This window comes from Lolium perenne, chromosome 7, assembly GCF_019359855.2.
Source record: "Lolium perenne isolate Kyuss_39 chromosome 7, Kyuss_2.0, whole genome shotgun sequence".
Taxonomy (NCBI): domain Eukaryota; kingdom Viridiplantae; phylum Streptophyta; class Magnoliopsida; order Poales; family Poaceae; genus Lolium; species Lolium perenne.
This window is the reverse complement of record NC_067250.2, coordinates 135,694,115-135,708,047: the sequence shown is the minus strand read 5'-3', so window position 1 is coordinate 135,708,047 and position 13,933 is coordinate 135,694,115. Positions and strand designations below refer to the sequence as shown.

At 46.4% G+C, this 13,933-nt stretch overlaps 1 protein-coding gene across 1 annotated transcript; it reads left to right on the top strand.

Annotated features, from left to right (window-relative positions):
• Positions 1-7,003: 7,003 nt before the first annotated feature.
• LOC127304038 (uncharacterized) lies at positions 7,004-12,490 on the top strand. The gene is made up of 9 exons (XM_071824055.1): positions 7,004-7,066; positions 7,153-7,589; positions 7,644-7,743; positions 7,830-8,087; positions 8,168-8,388; positions 8,477-8,795; positions 9,455-9,789; positions 10,299-10,976; positions 12,442-12,490. Exons 1-9 carry the CDS (start codon positions 7,049-7,051, stop codon positions 12,488-12,490), a joined length of 2,415 nt encoding a protein of 804 aa, XP_071680156.1. The 5' UTR covers positions 7,004-7,048.
• Positions 12,491-13,933: the final 1,443 nt, after the last annotated feature.

The window sequence follows — 13,933 nt, the reverse complement described above, 5'->3', positions numbered from 1 at the left end:
GCTGCCCAGAAGGAGAAGCAAGCGGCAAATGAAGCGGCACAAGCTCAGCGTGACAAGGACTACATGGAGCTCCTCAAGCGGACCGAGGAAAGTGATAGGAGGCTTTCTCACATGATGTCCATCTTCGGAGCTTCTGCGAATTAGCTCCTGCTGCTGGTCGTATCCCTTTTTTGTGTCCCTCCATGGAACTTGGTCACATCCTGGCAGCGTGACAATAACTTGGTCATATCTGTGAACTTCTTATTGGTGAATCTGTGAACTTTCTTGACATGTTGGTGAATCTGTGAACTTTCTTGACATGTTGGTGAATCTGTAAACCTGGTCATTTTGCTTCTTTGTGACTCTGTTTGTGAAATTTGCAGATTTGAAATGTTGTCTTTTATATTTCTTTGTTGAATTTCCTAATTTAATATATGCCTCGTTGGGCTATTGTGGGCTCTTAAAAGGCCAAGGCCCAAAGTAGCCTAGAAATATATGGGCTCTTGAAAGGCTACAGCCCAACAAATAATTGACCCTAAAAAGGCTGAGGCCCAAAACCTTTGTGGACCCTAAAAAGGCCTAGGCCCAAAATCTTCATGGACCCTAAAAGGCCAAGGTCCAAAACCATAATGGACCCTAAAAAGGCCAAGGCCCAAAAGTGTAACGGACACTAAAAAAGCCAAAACCCAAAACTGTAATGGGTCCTAAAAAGGCCACGGCCCAAAACTGTAATGGGTCCTAAAAAGGCAACGGCCCAAAACTGTAATGGGTCCTAAAAAGGCCACGGCCCAAAAATGTAATGGGTCCTAAAAAGGCCACGACCCAAAACTGTAATGGGTCCTAAAAAGGCCACGGCCGAAAACTGTAATGGGTCCTAAAAAGGCCACGGCCCAAGACTTTAAACAGGCCAGGCCCAATGAAAATTGGCTCAGGCCCAGTAAGTACAGCAGCTAAAAAGGCCGTTGAATAAAAAATAAGCTAAAAAGGCCGAGGTAATAAGCTAAAAAAAAACTAAAAAGGCCAAGGCCCAACAAAGCCGAAAAAAATAATCAGTACTAATGGGCTCAGCCCACATAAGGAGATGAATGGACCGGGCTGAATTCAGATAATGACGTTTCTAATTCGTCACAATTTTGCCACGTCGGATTGCCACACTGGACTTGGGGGCAGGTGCCCATGACGTTTTGGGAACGTCATGCCGTCAGTGACGTTTGCAAATGTCACAAAGATCTACGACGTTTTCAAGTGGAACGTCGCAAGCAGTCACTGCTGACTCCCAGCTTTCGACGTTTTGGAAAGCGTCACTGTAACGTCACAAGTAACCATCAGTGATGTTTCAGTGACACCTTTTTTTTGTCAACTTATGGCAGATTTCTTGTAGTGTGGGGTTGCCGGAGTGACAGCAACCTGAACCCCCGTTGGTATATCGATGCATGAGGGATAGCAGGATCTCAGAGTTTAAGGCTGTGGTTAGATTTATCTTAATTACTTTCTTGTATTTGCGGATGCTTGCAAGGGGTTTAATCACAAGTATGTATTAGTCCTAGGAAGGGCGGTGCATTAGCATAGGTTCACCCACACAACACTTATCAAAACAATGAAGATTAATCAACTATATGAAGCGAAAGCACTAGACTAAATTCCCGTGTGTCCTCAAGAACGTTTGGTCATCATAAGTAAACAAACCGGCTTGTCCTTTGTGCTAAAAAGGATTGGGCAACTTGCTGCAATTATTATTCCTGCATTTTACTTACTTGTATTTTATTTACCTGCTATATCAAAACCTCCTGAAAACTTGTCTGTGAGCATTTACAGTGAATCATTCATCGAAACTGCCTGTCAACACCTTCTGCTCCTCGTTGGGTTCGACACTCTTATTTATCGAAAGTACTACGATACCCCCCTATACTTGTGGGTCATCACAAGTATAGTGAATGCCATAACTCGCAGTGCCTTTCAAATAGCGCAAAACTATCTCAAGAGCATGCCAATGAACATCTCCAGGTCTAGACACAAAACGGCTGAGTTTACTTACAACAAAGGAGATGTCAGGCCTCGTGGCGCTGGCTAAATACATAAGCGAGTCAATGATCTAGGAATATCGCAATTGTTCTCTAGCAATTCTTTTATTCTTACGAATTATCACACTAGGATCATAAGGCGTTGCAGAAGATTTGCAGTCGCTATACCCGAAGCGACTCAGGATCTTTTCCACATAGTGGGACAGAAGCAATGTAATCCCACCATCGGCATCCTTTAGCAGCTTGATGTTTAAGATCACATCAGCTACTCCCAAGTCCTTCATCTCAAAACAATGAGATAGGAACTCCTTGACCTCCTTAATCACACTAAGGTTGGTCCCAAATATCAATATGTCATCGACATAGAGACAAAGAATAACTCCCTCGCCCTCACCATGGCGATAGTATACACACTTGTCAGCTTCGTTTAAAACAAAGCCTTCAGCGATTAATGTTCTTTCAAACTTCTCATGTCACAGCTTAGGCGCTTGCATAAGCCCATACAAAGACTTCAGTAATTTACACACCTTTCCTTCTTGACCATCTACTACAAATCCATCAGGCTGCTCCATATAAATTTCCTGTACAAGCTCTCCATTTAGGAAAGCAGTCTTAACATCCATTTGATGAACGAGAAGACCATGTGAGGCAGCCAAGGATAGTAGCACTCGAATGGTGGTCAATCTGGCAACATGTGAGTATGTATCAAAGAAATCTTCACCTTCTTTCTGGGTATAACCCTTAGCCACAAGACGTGCCTTGTACTTTTCAATAGTACCATCAGGCCTAAGCTTTTTCTTGAACACCCATTTACATCCTACAGGTTTGCACCCATAAGGACGACCAGTAATTTCCCAAGTTACATTAGCTAAGATGGAATCCATCTCGCTACGGACGGCTTCCTTCCAGTAGTCAGCATCCAGAGATGCATAGGCTTCTGAAATAGAAGTGGGAGTGTCATCTACGAGGTACACAATAAAATCATGTCCAAAGGACTTGGCAGTCCTCTGTCTCTTGATCCTTTTGGGAGCTTCATTGTCATCCTCCACAGGATTATCAAAGTGTTCTATAGCTATGGTAGGTTCAGCAAATAATTTCTGAGTGGATGAACTGGGCATCTCCTGAATTGATGAGCTAGACATTTCTTTCATAGGAAAGATGTCCTCAAAGAAAGTCGCATCATTCGACTCCATAATTGTACCAACATGCATGTCGGATAGCTCAGATTTTATTATCAAAAATCTGTAGCCAATGCTATGAATTGCATATCCCAGAAGAACACAATCCACGGTTTTTGGTCCAAGCTTGCGCTTCTTGGGTATCGGCACATTTACTTTCGCAATACAGCCCCAAGTTCGTAGGTAAGAAAGTTTCGGCCACCCCATTTGACTGAGGTGAGTAGGGAGGCGTCCTCTCTTGGATAATACCATGTTCCGCACAAAAAGAATCAAACTCGTTGGAAAAATACTCTCCTCCACGATCGGACCTTAGCCGCTTGATCTTTTGATCAAGTTGGTTTTCTGCTTCAGCTTTAAAGATTTTGAAGTGATTAAGAGCTTCATCTTTAGTTTTCAGGAGGTACACATAACAATATCGAGTAGAGTCATCAATTAAAGTCATGAAGTATCTTTTCCCTCCTTTTGTCAATTCACCATTCATTTCACAAAGATCCGAATGTATAAGCTCCATCGGTGCCAAGTCTCTTGCCTCCGCAGTCTTGTGAGACTTACGTGGTTGCTTAGCTTGCACACATACTTGGCACTTGGATTTCTTGACAATACCAAATTTCAGAATTATATTCATATTCGCTAGCCGCGTCATGCATCCAAAATTAATATGACAAAGTCGTGAATGCCCAATATCGGACTCACTATCATTGCAAACGTGATTAATAATTTGAGTACATAAGTCTGACAAAGATAAGCGGAACAAGCCTCCGCACACATAACCCTTTCGAACAAATTGTCCACACTTGGAAATTACAACTTTATTGGACTCAAAAACCAACTTAAAACCATCTCGACATAAAAGCGATCCGCTAACAAGATTCTTATTAATGGAGGGAACGTGCTGCACATTCTTTAGCTGGATGGTCTTTCCCAAAGTAAACTTCAGATCCACCGTACCAACACCACGAACAGAAGCATGTGAGCCGTTTCCCATCAGCACGGAGGAAGTCCTTGCGACCTGATAAGAAGAAAACATAGAGACATCAGAACATACATGTGTATTATCTCCGGCGTCTATCCACCAATCATGAGAATTACATACTGAAAGGACAGTTGGGGAAATACCGTACCCAACGTCCTTCCTCTCAGTATCAACGCCAATAACAACATTTGCGGACTTGCCGCTGTTGCCACGTCGATCATGGCGTTCTGGGCAATCAGGAGCCCAATGTCCAGGAGCGCCACAAACATGGCAGTTCCCTTTCTTCTTATAAGGAGTCTTCCTCTTGAAGTTGGTTGTGTTGGAGGCTTTATTCTTCTCGTCAAACTTGCATTTTCCATTGTTCTTATTCTTAGACTTGTGAGATTGGAAGTTCTTCTTCTGTACCACATTGGCACTAGAACCTCCCTCAAAATTACGAGCGCGTGCGTCCTTTGCCCTCTCCTTCTCTTCCACATGAAGTGAGCCAATGAGATCCGAAACGGAAAACTCTTGTCTCTTATGTTTCAGAGAAGTAGCAAAGTTCCTCCACGAGGGAGGAAGCTTGGTAATAATGCCACCGGCCACATATTTGTCCGGTAAGGTAAATTTAAACTGCTCGAGTTCTTTGGCAAGGGACTGAATCTCAAGAGCCTGCTCAACCACGGAGCGCTCATCAGTCATCATGTAGTCATAGTATTGCTCCATAACATACAATTCAGTGCCAGCGCCCGAGACACCAAATTTGGCCTCGAGCGCATCCCACGCATCTTTTCCATGGACGAAAGCCATGTACGGGTCAACAATGTTGTCCCCGAGAATGCTGAACAAGGCTGCCTTAAACATGGCGTCGACCTTCTCAAACTTTTCCTGCTCCTCTGCAGAAAGAGGCCCCTCAGGTCTAGCATCTGTGGCGCTAAAACAACCTAGGTTTGTAAACCATAGAACTGCTTTTGTGCGCCACCTCTTGTAATGCGTACCATCAAAGAGGGGAGGTCGAGTAGCGGCAGCAACGCTGCTTGAATTGATTTGCCTATAATCAGGTTTTTGGATAGTTGAATATATAAGAAAATATCCATATGAAATAATCCGTACAAGTAATTAATAAATCATGACTATGAAAATAACAAATAAACTAATCGTGCAGACTAGTAAGGTAGATGAACAGATCGCATCTAAACAAGACAAACCGATCGCATCTACCACAGAAACTAGAACAATAAACTCTAATAGAAACTGAAAGAGAAATGACAAGATCACATACTTCGCAGCAGCATCGTTATCGCCCATGTTGAGGTTGTCGAAGAAGTCGCTGAGGTCCGGGAAGAAGTTGTCGGTGTGGAGGAACTCATCGTCCGATGATGACGTCGTGATGCCAGTAGTTGCGCTGGAGCGCTCCCCAAAAATCTGATTGCCCCTCACTCGTACAGGTTCACGAGAGGCAGGGTTCCGGAGGCCTACTATCCCAACAGTCGGTGCATGCCGACGGACGGGATGAGGAAGACGAAGGCGGCGGCGCAATAAACTGGAAACAGGTAGTCGCGTATGTGTCTAGTAGTGGCGACTAGGGTTGTGCAGGGTATTATGTAGTGCGGTTCGGGAAGGTCGTGGGGCGCAGCCCATGTTCGAGTCGGCACAGCCACGATCCAGAAAAACCAGAAGGCAAAACAGCTGAGTAACGCGTTCGTTAATGACTCAAAATTGACTACACAATTAATTTTCCAAACAGCAAAAAGATAAGCTCGACTCGGCGAGATTCCCGCAACCCGCGGCGCGTCGTGACTTGTCGTGGCGGGCGGCGGAGGAGGAGGAGTGCGCGAGGTTTCTCTCTCTTCTCACTCACTTACTAGGACTAGAACAGCCCACCTTAACTCTCTTCCAATTAGCAATGTGGAACTAAAATTTAGCCCCCACTAGTGCCACTAATTTTTGCAATGGGCCGTGAGTTTCAGAATTTGATAATGAGCCATGGGCCAAAGGCGATTTACACAAAAATAACCCTTGTTGTTAAGTATTTCACAGACTAAACTCCGGACGAAACTATTTCGACGGTCTAACTCTTTAGCATGACGCCCAACCGCATGGCGTCATGGTTTCGCAGCACGGCGCCACGTACCGCGGCGTTGGTGTTAATTTCCTACGTGGACGGCCCTGGCCCGCAGTTCGCATGTATGGCGCCGGGGACTAGGGCGCCATAGGTTGGATTTGTGGCACCGTCGCGAGTGGCGCCACAAGTCTTATGTATGGCGCCGTGGACAAGGGCGCCATGGGCGCTGTATTAGGTCCCGAGCCAACGCCCCCTCCTCCCAGGTCGTTGTAAAATCTCCCGATCCGCCTTCCTCTCCTCCCAGGCTGGCCGCCGCCCCGCCGCCTCCCTCTCCTCCCAGGCCGGCCGCCGCCCCCGTCGCCTCCCTCTCCTCCCAGGCCGGCCGCCGCCCCCGCCGCCTCCCTCTCCTCCCAGGCCGGCCGCCACCCCCGTCGCCTCCCTCTCCTCCCAGGCCGGCCGCCGCCCCCGCCGCCTCCCTCTCCTCCCAGACCGCCCGCCGCCCGGGCCGCCTCCCTCTCCTCCCAGACCGCCCGCCGCCTCAATCTTGTGGTATGTGATGTGTGCTATTGTTGTTACATCAATTTAGGTTACAAATGATTTTCTATTGTTGTTACATCAATTTAGGTTACAGATGGTTTGCACAGATGATAATATAAATTTAGGTTACATTGTACTGTCAATTTACGGATTTTTGTTGTTGTTGTTGTATGTGATGTGTGCACAGATGATTTAGGGGCTGTTTCGATGTATGCATTGAGCCTTGGTATTAGACATTGGCATTATAACTTGTAATTTTGCTTGTAGGATGGCACTTCTTGAAGCACACTATGATCAAAATCACCGTGGTCGGCTCATGGCGGAGGAGAAGAAGGTACATGCAGTGGATCGATACATATGATGTGCTAGCTTGAATTTTTTCATGGTCATATGGTGTGCTAACTCATATTTATTTTGTAGGTTTTCACTCCACTTCGACTTAGGTCTCATGAGGCTCATGATGAAGAGAAAATGGAGTACGACGATCGGTACACTAAGTATATCGAGAGGCTTGGGTTACTCCCTTTTATTACCCTAGTCACTCGGTCGACGCCCGCGATGAATCCTTGTGCGATCACGGCACTTGTTGACCGTTGGAGGCCCGAGACCCATACTTTTCACCTTGGGTGTGGAGAGATGACCGTCACTTTGCAGGATGTGTCGATGATCCTTGCACTTCCGATCAGTGGAGCTCCTCTCTGTTTTAGCACAAACTCGAAGGGATGGCGCGATTCGATGAGGTCACTCATTGGGTGTGCGCCGTTGGTAAAAGACATGCCCGCAGGTGCGCCATACACATGGATTTCATTGAGGTATAAGAGATGCCCCGAGCTTGCTACAAAGGAGGTGGTGCAATAGTATGCCCGTGCATATGTGTGGTATGTTATTAGTCGGACTCTCTTTGCGGGCAGCGGTGGTAGAAATGCTCCCTACATGTGGCTAAAGGCTTTGACTAGTTGGGATAGCAAATTCAGTTGGGGTACGGCGGCTCTTGCTTATTTGTACCGGCAGGTAATACATTATAGAGCATGTGTTTACTCATCATTCATTTTTCACCACTCTATATTTGGTACTTACGTATATGCTTCTTTGTGCAGCTGGACGAGGCGTGTCGTAGGTCAGACCCTCAGGCTTGTATTGGTGGTCCGTTGCTTCTATTGTCGGTGTGGATGTGGTCGCGTCTTCCTGTTGGACTGCCCGATGTTCTTCCGCATGATGATTGGGATGAGTACGGCATGCGGCAGTGTCGTCCTACATGGGCGTTCTTCTATGATAAGGTTGAACCATACGTAGGGAAAACAAAAACCATGTACAAGTACTACAGCAACGAGTTCGACTCGCTGACACCGGGCATGGTAAATTTCCACACCCTTCGTATTACATTCCGTATTTCCACGATTACAACTATAGTTGAACTAAACTCGCTTTTGCATAGGTGAATTGGGAGCCATACGGGAAGGCTGAAAACTTTGCTCGAATTTACGAATTTGACTTGAACCCCCAGTGTACGGCTGAAGCACATCTCTGGCGGATGCAGTGCCCTTTAATCTGTCTCTATGCTGTCGAGTATCACCTTCCACAACGGGTGATGACCCAATTTGGTTTATTCCAGGAGACCCCGCCGGAGTGGAAGGACACGAGCATAGATCTCCATAGGTGAGTGTTTTGTTCATATATCTCCGTGCATAGATCTCCAATAGTGAGCTTTCCAAGTTGACTAATATGGATGAATTTGAATATGTAGGCTCGACAGAATGCAACAAAAGACTATCACGAATTGGGCAGATCATCATAGCAAGTACATCATAGAGTGGTGGGAAGTGCTTCGCAAGGCCGAGAAAACTCGAGATGATACTACTCGAAGGTTCGATAGTGATGCATTTGACTATTATGTTGCTTGGCTCAAGGAAAATACTCGTTGGGAGGTTAATGCACCAGCATTCACACAACAAGAGACACTGGAGCTACCCAATCCTGGTTTTGATGACATTGCCAACCTCCAGTACAATAGGCTTATCAGGGATGGTCGGCCAGTTGAGCTAGCCCCAGTGCTCCGCTTTGTGGTAAGTTTGCAAAAAAATTCATTTTGATGACACCAAATCAAAATATCAACCACCAAGTCTGCAGCCATCATGTGGCCTGACTACAGAGGAAACACACTTTTCTACCAAACTGCCTATGTTTGCAACTCTGTGTATTTAGTGTCCATGCTGTTATTACCTGCATAAAAGTGATGATTTATGTGTTATTTGTAGCGCGAGGAGCTCGTTAGGCACAACGCTGACGCGATGGAGGCATTGGCATTACCTCCGGGACGACGGTCCGACAAAGCACTTGCAAGATTTGCTAAGGTATGTCACAATAGCATATTGCCTTCTTTTTGTTAAGTTAATCTCATATTGTTATTTCTAATGTGACAGACTAGCATTGCTCGTGTACGTTCATTGGTCGCGATCCTTGGTTGCCGTTCTATGGTGGACACAATGCCTAGCGGCTCGAGATCAAACTTGGCTTATGGAGAGAGCACGAGCGGTCAGAACGTCGAGCTTGAGGAAAAGATCGATGAGGATCCAATGGATGTGCCTGAGGAGGAACTCGAGGCTGAGGTGGATGACTTCTTGGGACGCGTATGTGTTTGTTAACACAAACTCTCATTTAATTGAATCATGTGTTGGACTCTCATTTAACACAAACTCTCATTTGCTAACCATTTCAATTCTAGGCTGAATATGCGATGGAGAGGGAGGTGGATGGACAGGATCATGACGAGATAAGCACTTCTCATCTAGAAGATGCTCCACAGCCGACTCGGCCTACTCAGCCTCGCGACTTTGGTCTCAAACCGAGGAGGCCTTATGAGCGTTGGACTCCGGAGCAGAAGACAAGATATCAACGTCTTCGGCCACGCCTTAGGCGTCCAGCTGTCATCGAAGAGGATGAGGATGAGGAACATGCGGCAAGGAGGAGGAAGAATGAACAACGCTCGAAGGCCAATCACGAGCGCCTCTCAAGAAATGTGAGACCTAAGGGCCCAAAAAAAATGAGAACCGCCTTGATGTGTTGTCCAATTTGTCATGAACTATGTATGCGTGTACCATGTTAAACTCTGCCATGAATTTGATGTTACGTTTTATCAAATTATTGTGAAAACATTGTCTTCGATACTGCTGAAATATTGGTGTGAAATATTACAACAATATTGCTGTCACAGTTTTGCTGTGTGTATGTGAAAATTTGAAAACACGACGCCGCGTTGGCGGGCGTTATACACTTGCTCTGGTCCTTGTCGGGATATTCGGGTCCTAATAAAGCGTCCATGGCGCCCTTGTCCACGGCGCCATACAGAAGACGTGTGGCGCCTCTCTCAACGGCGCCACAAATCCAATGTATGACGCCCTTGTCCGCGGTGCCGTACGTGCGAACTGTGGGCCAGGGCCGTCCACGTGGGCCGTGCTGCGAAACCTCGACGCCGTGCTGTTGGGCGCCATGCTAAAGAGTTAGACGTCGAAATAATTTCGTCCAGAATTCAGTCCGTGAAATACTTAACAACAAGGGTTATCCCTAAGGCAACTTTTCTCTCCTCTCTGCTCCCACGACTTCTTGTTGAGAGTCGACTCCAGTTCTCCGCCGCCGCCCCTCTCCTTCTTTCTCTCCGGTGGCTATGCTGGCCGGCGAGGGGATGGACTAGGTGGCAGGCTCCTCTTGTACATAGTACTGCTAGTTTCAGAGTTAGGTTTCCCCCAGTGGGTAGTTGGCCATGTGCCGTCTCGGAGCGTGTCGCTGGCGCCGGCGGGAGGTGTCGAGCGACTTGCGGTGCTCCTCTTCCTTGCCATGGTGGCGCGGTGCTACGAGTGGCAGGGAGGTGCTGCGCTGGTGTCTTCGTCAATAATCTCGCACCAGTCTGGCTGGTGGAGCTCTGGGGTCTGCAGTTCTGCTACTTCTTCGTCAACGCGCCATGGAGGCGATGGGGAGAAGAGGGTGGCGGCGCTCGGTAGCCAGTTCTCCGGCGGTCCTGGAGTAGTGATGCTGCCTTTTCTTGCGGAAGATTCTCGGCGCCCTTCGTCCTGGCGTCCGACCCTGCTGGCCATCTGGTGGCCACCGCGGCTGGCGATGAATGCCGGCAAGACTTCAACCTCCATGTGGAGGCCCTGTTCGGAGTTCAACACGGCGCTCCACTTCCTCTTGGCTCCAAGTGGTTTAGTCCCCGGTGCCGGCGAGGATGGTCGTGTTTCGAGCTCTGCAATGTCCGGCGGTTGCGGAGGACCCGATTGCTTTTCCCATATTTTGTCTAGGGTCTTTCCTGTAGAAAGTAGGGGCTTGGTTTGTTTTCCTTTTTCTGTTAAGGTCCTTGCTATTATTTGTACCTGCACCGCTGTATAATGAAGTGGCATCCAGGCCCTTCGGGGCCTCTCCAGTGTTCAAAAAAAAGGGTTATCCCTAAGAGCTCTAAGCTCCCAGGGTTGCGCGCGCTCCTGGTTGATCCGGCTGTCGCTATCGCTCAGTTGACGGTGGGCTTTGGAGTCGGTCGCTTCGCCGCTGGTTGGTCTGGAATTAGACGGTCACCCACGCGCAAGCCCCCAGGGCTCAGGCGGATAGTTTCCTCTCCCGATCTTCTCTCTCGCTCGCTCCCGCATCTCTTTCGCTCCCCTGAAATCCCCCTCCGCGGTCGCCTCCACCTGCACCTCTAATCGGCGCCACCGCCTCCACCTCCACCGCTAATTGGCGCCACCGATCCCTGGACAGACCGCACCTCGCTCTCCTCTTCCCATTCTCCACCGTTGCCTCCATCTTCTGCCCCCATCGTCAACCCTAGCCAGGACCCGGTTCGCCCGGTGGCAGTTCGGCGCTCATCGATGGCGTATATTGACGGAGACTAGGGGAAGGTGGAGTACTTTGTCAGGCTCGGCTCAACACGAGGAGCGTAGGTTGCTTTGTGCTCTGCCTCTCCATGGACACGCTGCAGCACATCACCCAGCTGCGAATCGATTCCGCCGTACCCTTAGATTTGTGTCCACAGCGCTGTCTGACATTAATGGCCAGTCGTGCCTCGCCAAGTCACTGTACAATCTCTCCTGGTGCTCCGCTCTGTTCTTAGTGAGTGCGTACCAACGATGGAAATACCACTGAAGCAGGCCACACCGACGGTAGCAACAACAGTAGATGTACAGTAGGTTGGGTATTCCTTAATTGAGATGCTTCAACTATATCTTCCTTCCCTGTACTACCTTTTTTGGGGGTGATCTTACTGTTACTAGGCTGCGCAATTGCTGAGAGTTCAACCTTCAGCGGAAGCCATGCCGGTTGAAGCCAGTCAACGCTAGCCATGCATGTTGCTCCCTCTTTCCTTGTGATGATTAGTGAAGTGCACCATGGTGCTCTCACAAGGAAAGAGCACCACCTGCTCCACTTCTGGCTCCTTCACATCGCTGAAGAGCACCACCTGCTCCACTTTCCTCTCCTTTAATCTCATTTAAGCTTTCATGTGTATTCTGATGCTTGGTATGGGCACAGGCAGGACAAATAAATATGTGTGCTCTGTTCGCTATTCATAACCAGACAAGTATTTTGCAGCAATGTCGTTGTGTGTGTTTGAATGGTTCACGTTGGCAAGTTCAAAGTTGATGCATCAACTGTTAAACCTTTGTGGAAAAAAAAAGTCTACACAGTATCTCAATGATGTGATAACTGATAACCATTTCTTCTATTCAGAATGGAGTACAATATATTGGTGCTGCGATTTTCCACTTCAGACATGTGACCTGAATTTTCCCCTTTCGTACGGACAAATTATTTAATTTGCTTGAGCTACTGTTTAGATGACCACTGCTTAGTGCTGAGGTAAGAAATTTGTATCCTGCAGTCATGCTTCTTCCTTTATGTATCAAACAAATTTCATGCTTATTTGCAGCTATATGCATCTCATTGTTTCTCTTTCTTATGTTAGTGTAGTTTTGCCAGCTAAAACTTACAGTCTACACTGCTCATCAATTTATAATATTAAAAGGCTGACATTCATTTTGGTGAAGAAGTCTATTTCAATTGAGGGCATGCAATGTACTCATTCTTTCATGTTAGATGGGTTTACAGCTTATTTGATTTTGTGCAGCATACTTGCATTCTGAGCACTAATCTATTGGTTAACTATTTCACATCTGATTACTTTGCCTTTTAGTTTTACGGTGATTTCCCATGCATGTCTCCGACTTGATACCTAGCTCCACCAGAAGAAACGCACATATATGTTGTTCAATACCCTTCATATGTCCTATTTGGCGTATGCCCAGAAGACCGTATTCGACCAGCTGGGTTTCTTTTATATTTTGTTTGAGCGACAATGGAGCTACAAATTAATACTAGAGTGAATACTCGACCAAGATGACAGAGTAAATAAAAAAATGAAGAAACAAATTAGCTTGGATCGATTAATAGAGGACAATTAATAATATCAACCATGGACCAGCCTACTATTCGGTTTAGTACATCTATTGTTTACAATGCTTTGCTATTCAATTATACCTATGAAATAGTTCTTATAATGTTCGTTGTTTCTGTATTTGAATCATCAATATGTATTTAGAAGATACTGTTTAGTTGGATTAAGTTCACGTTTAGTTTGTTAACATATGACTGAAGGTAGTTCTGAACTGAGAATTATTGAAGTGTTTGTACTGGATGTTCGGTGTGATTGTATTTTAAGTTGGCATGCACTACTTTCTGTAAATCAGTGGGCTTTGTCATTAATGTGATTTATGCCTATATGGTTTTTTTTTTGTTCTGTTTGGATGTAGAGATGAGATATTTGATTTAAGTCCAAGTATTCATATTCTATCAGGTAAATTTTGATACATATAAGGTGGCCACAGTCGGATAAGAATAGACATTACTTATTGAACATACTTGTTATGTATATCTAGGTTAGAATTATTTTCATGGTGAAGGTAATCTATTTGAAACATATTATTATAGCAATAATAATCCAGTATGTAGCAAAGAAAACATTTGGTCAAGCTACTGATGTGACTCTGCTTGCTGCTTGTTTTTTGCTGATGCTGCTTGCCTTTGGCTGCTGATACTTGCCTGCCGTTGCTTGCTGATACTACTGCTAGGTTGCTGATGCTACTGTTGGCTGCTGATGTAGGATGTATGATCTTTCATGGGGTTGATGAACATCAGCAGCAGTACTGGGAATTGGGTAGATTGA

What these genes read in the sequence shown, in the direction of transcription:
- LOC127304038 (XM_071824055.1), top strand. An exon ending in ACGAGCATAGATCTCCATAG is followed by an intron (nt 8,389 to 8,476) that starts GTGAGTGTTTTG and finishes TTGAATATGTAG; the next exon opens with GCTCGACAGAATGCAACAAA. An exon ending in AAAATGAGAACCGCCTTGAT is followed by an intron (nt 9,790 to 10,298) that starts GTGTTGTCCAAT and finishes GTTATCCCTAAG; the next exon opens with GCAACTTTTCTCTCCTCTCT.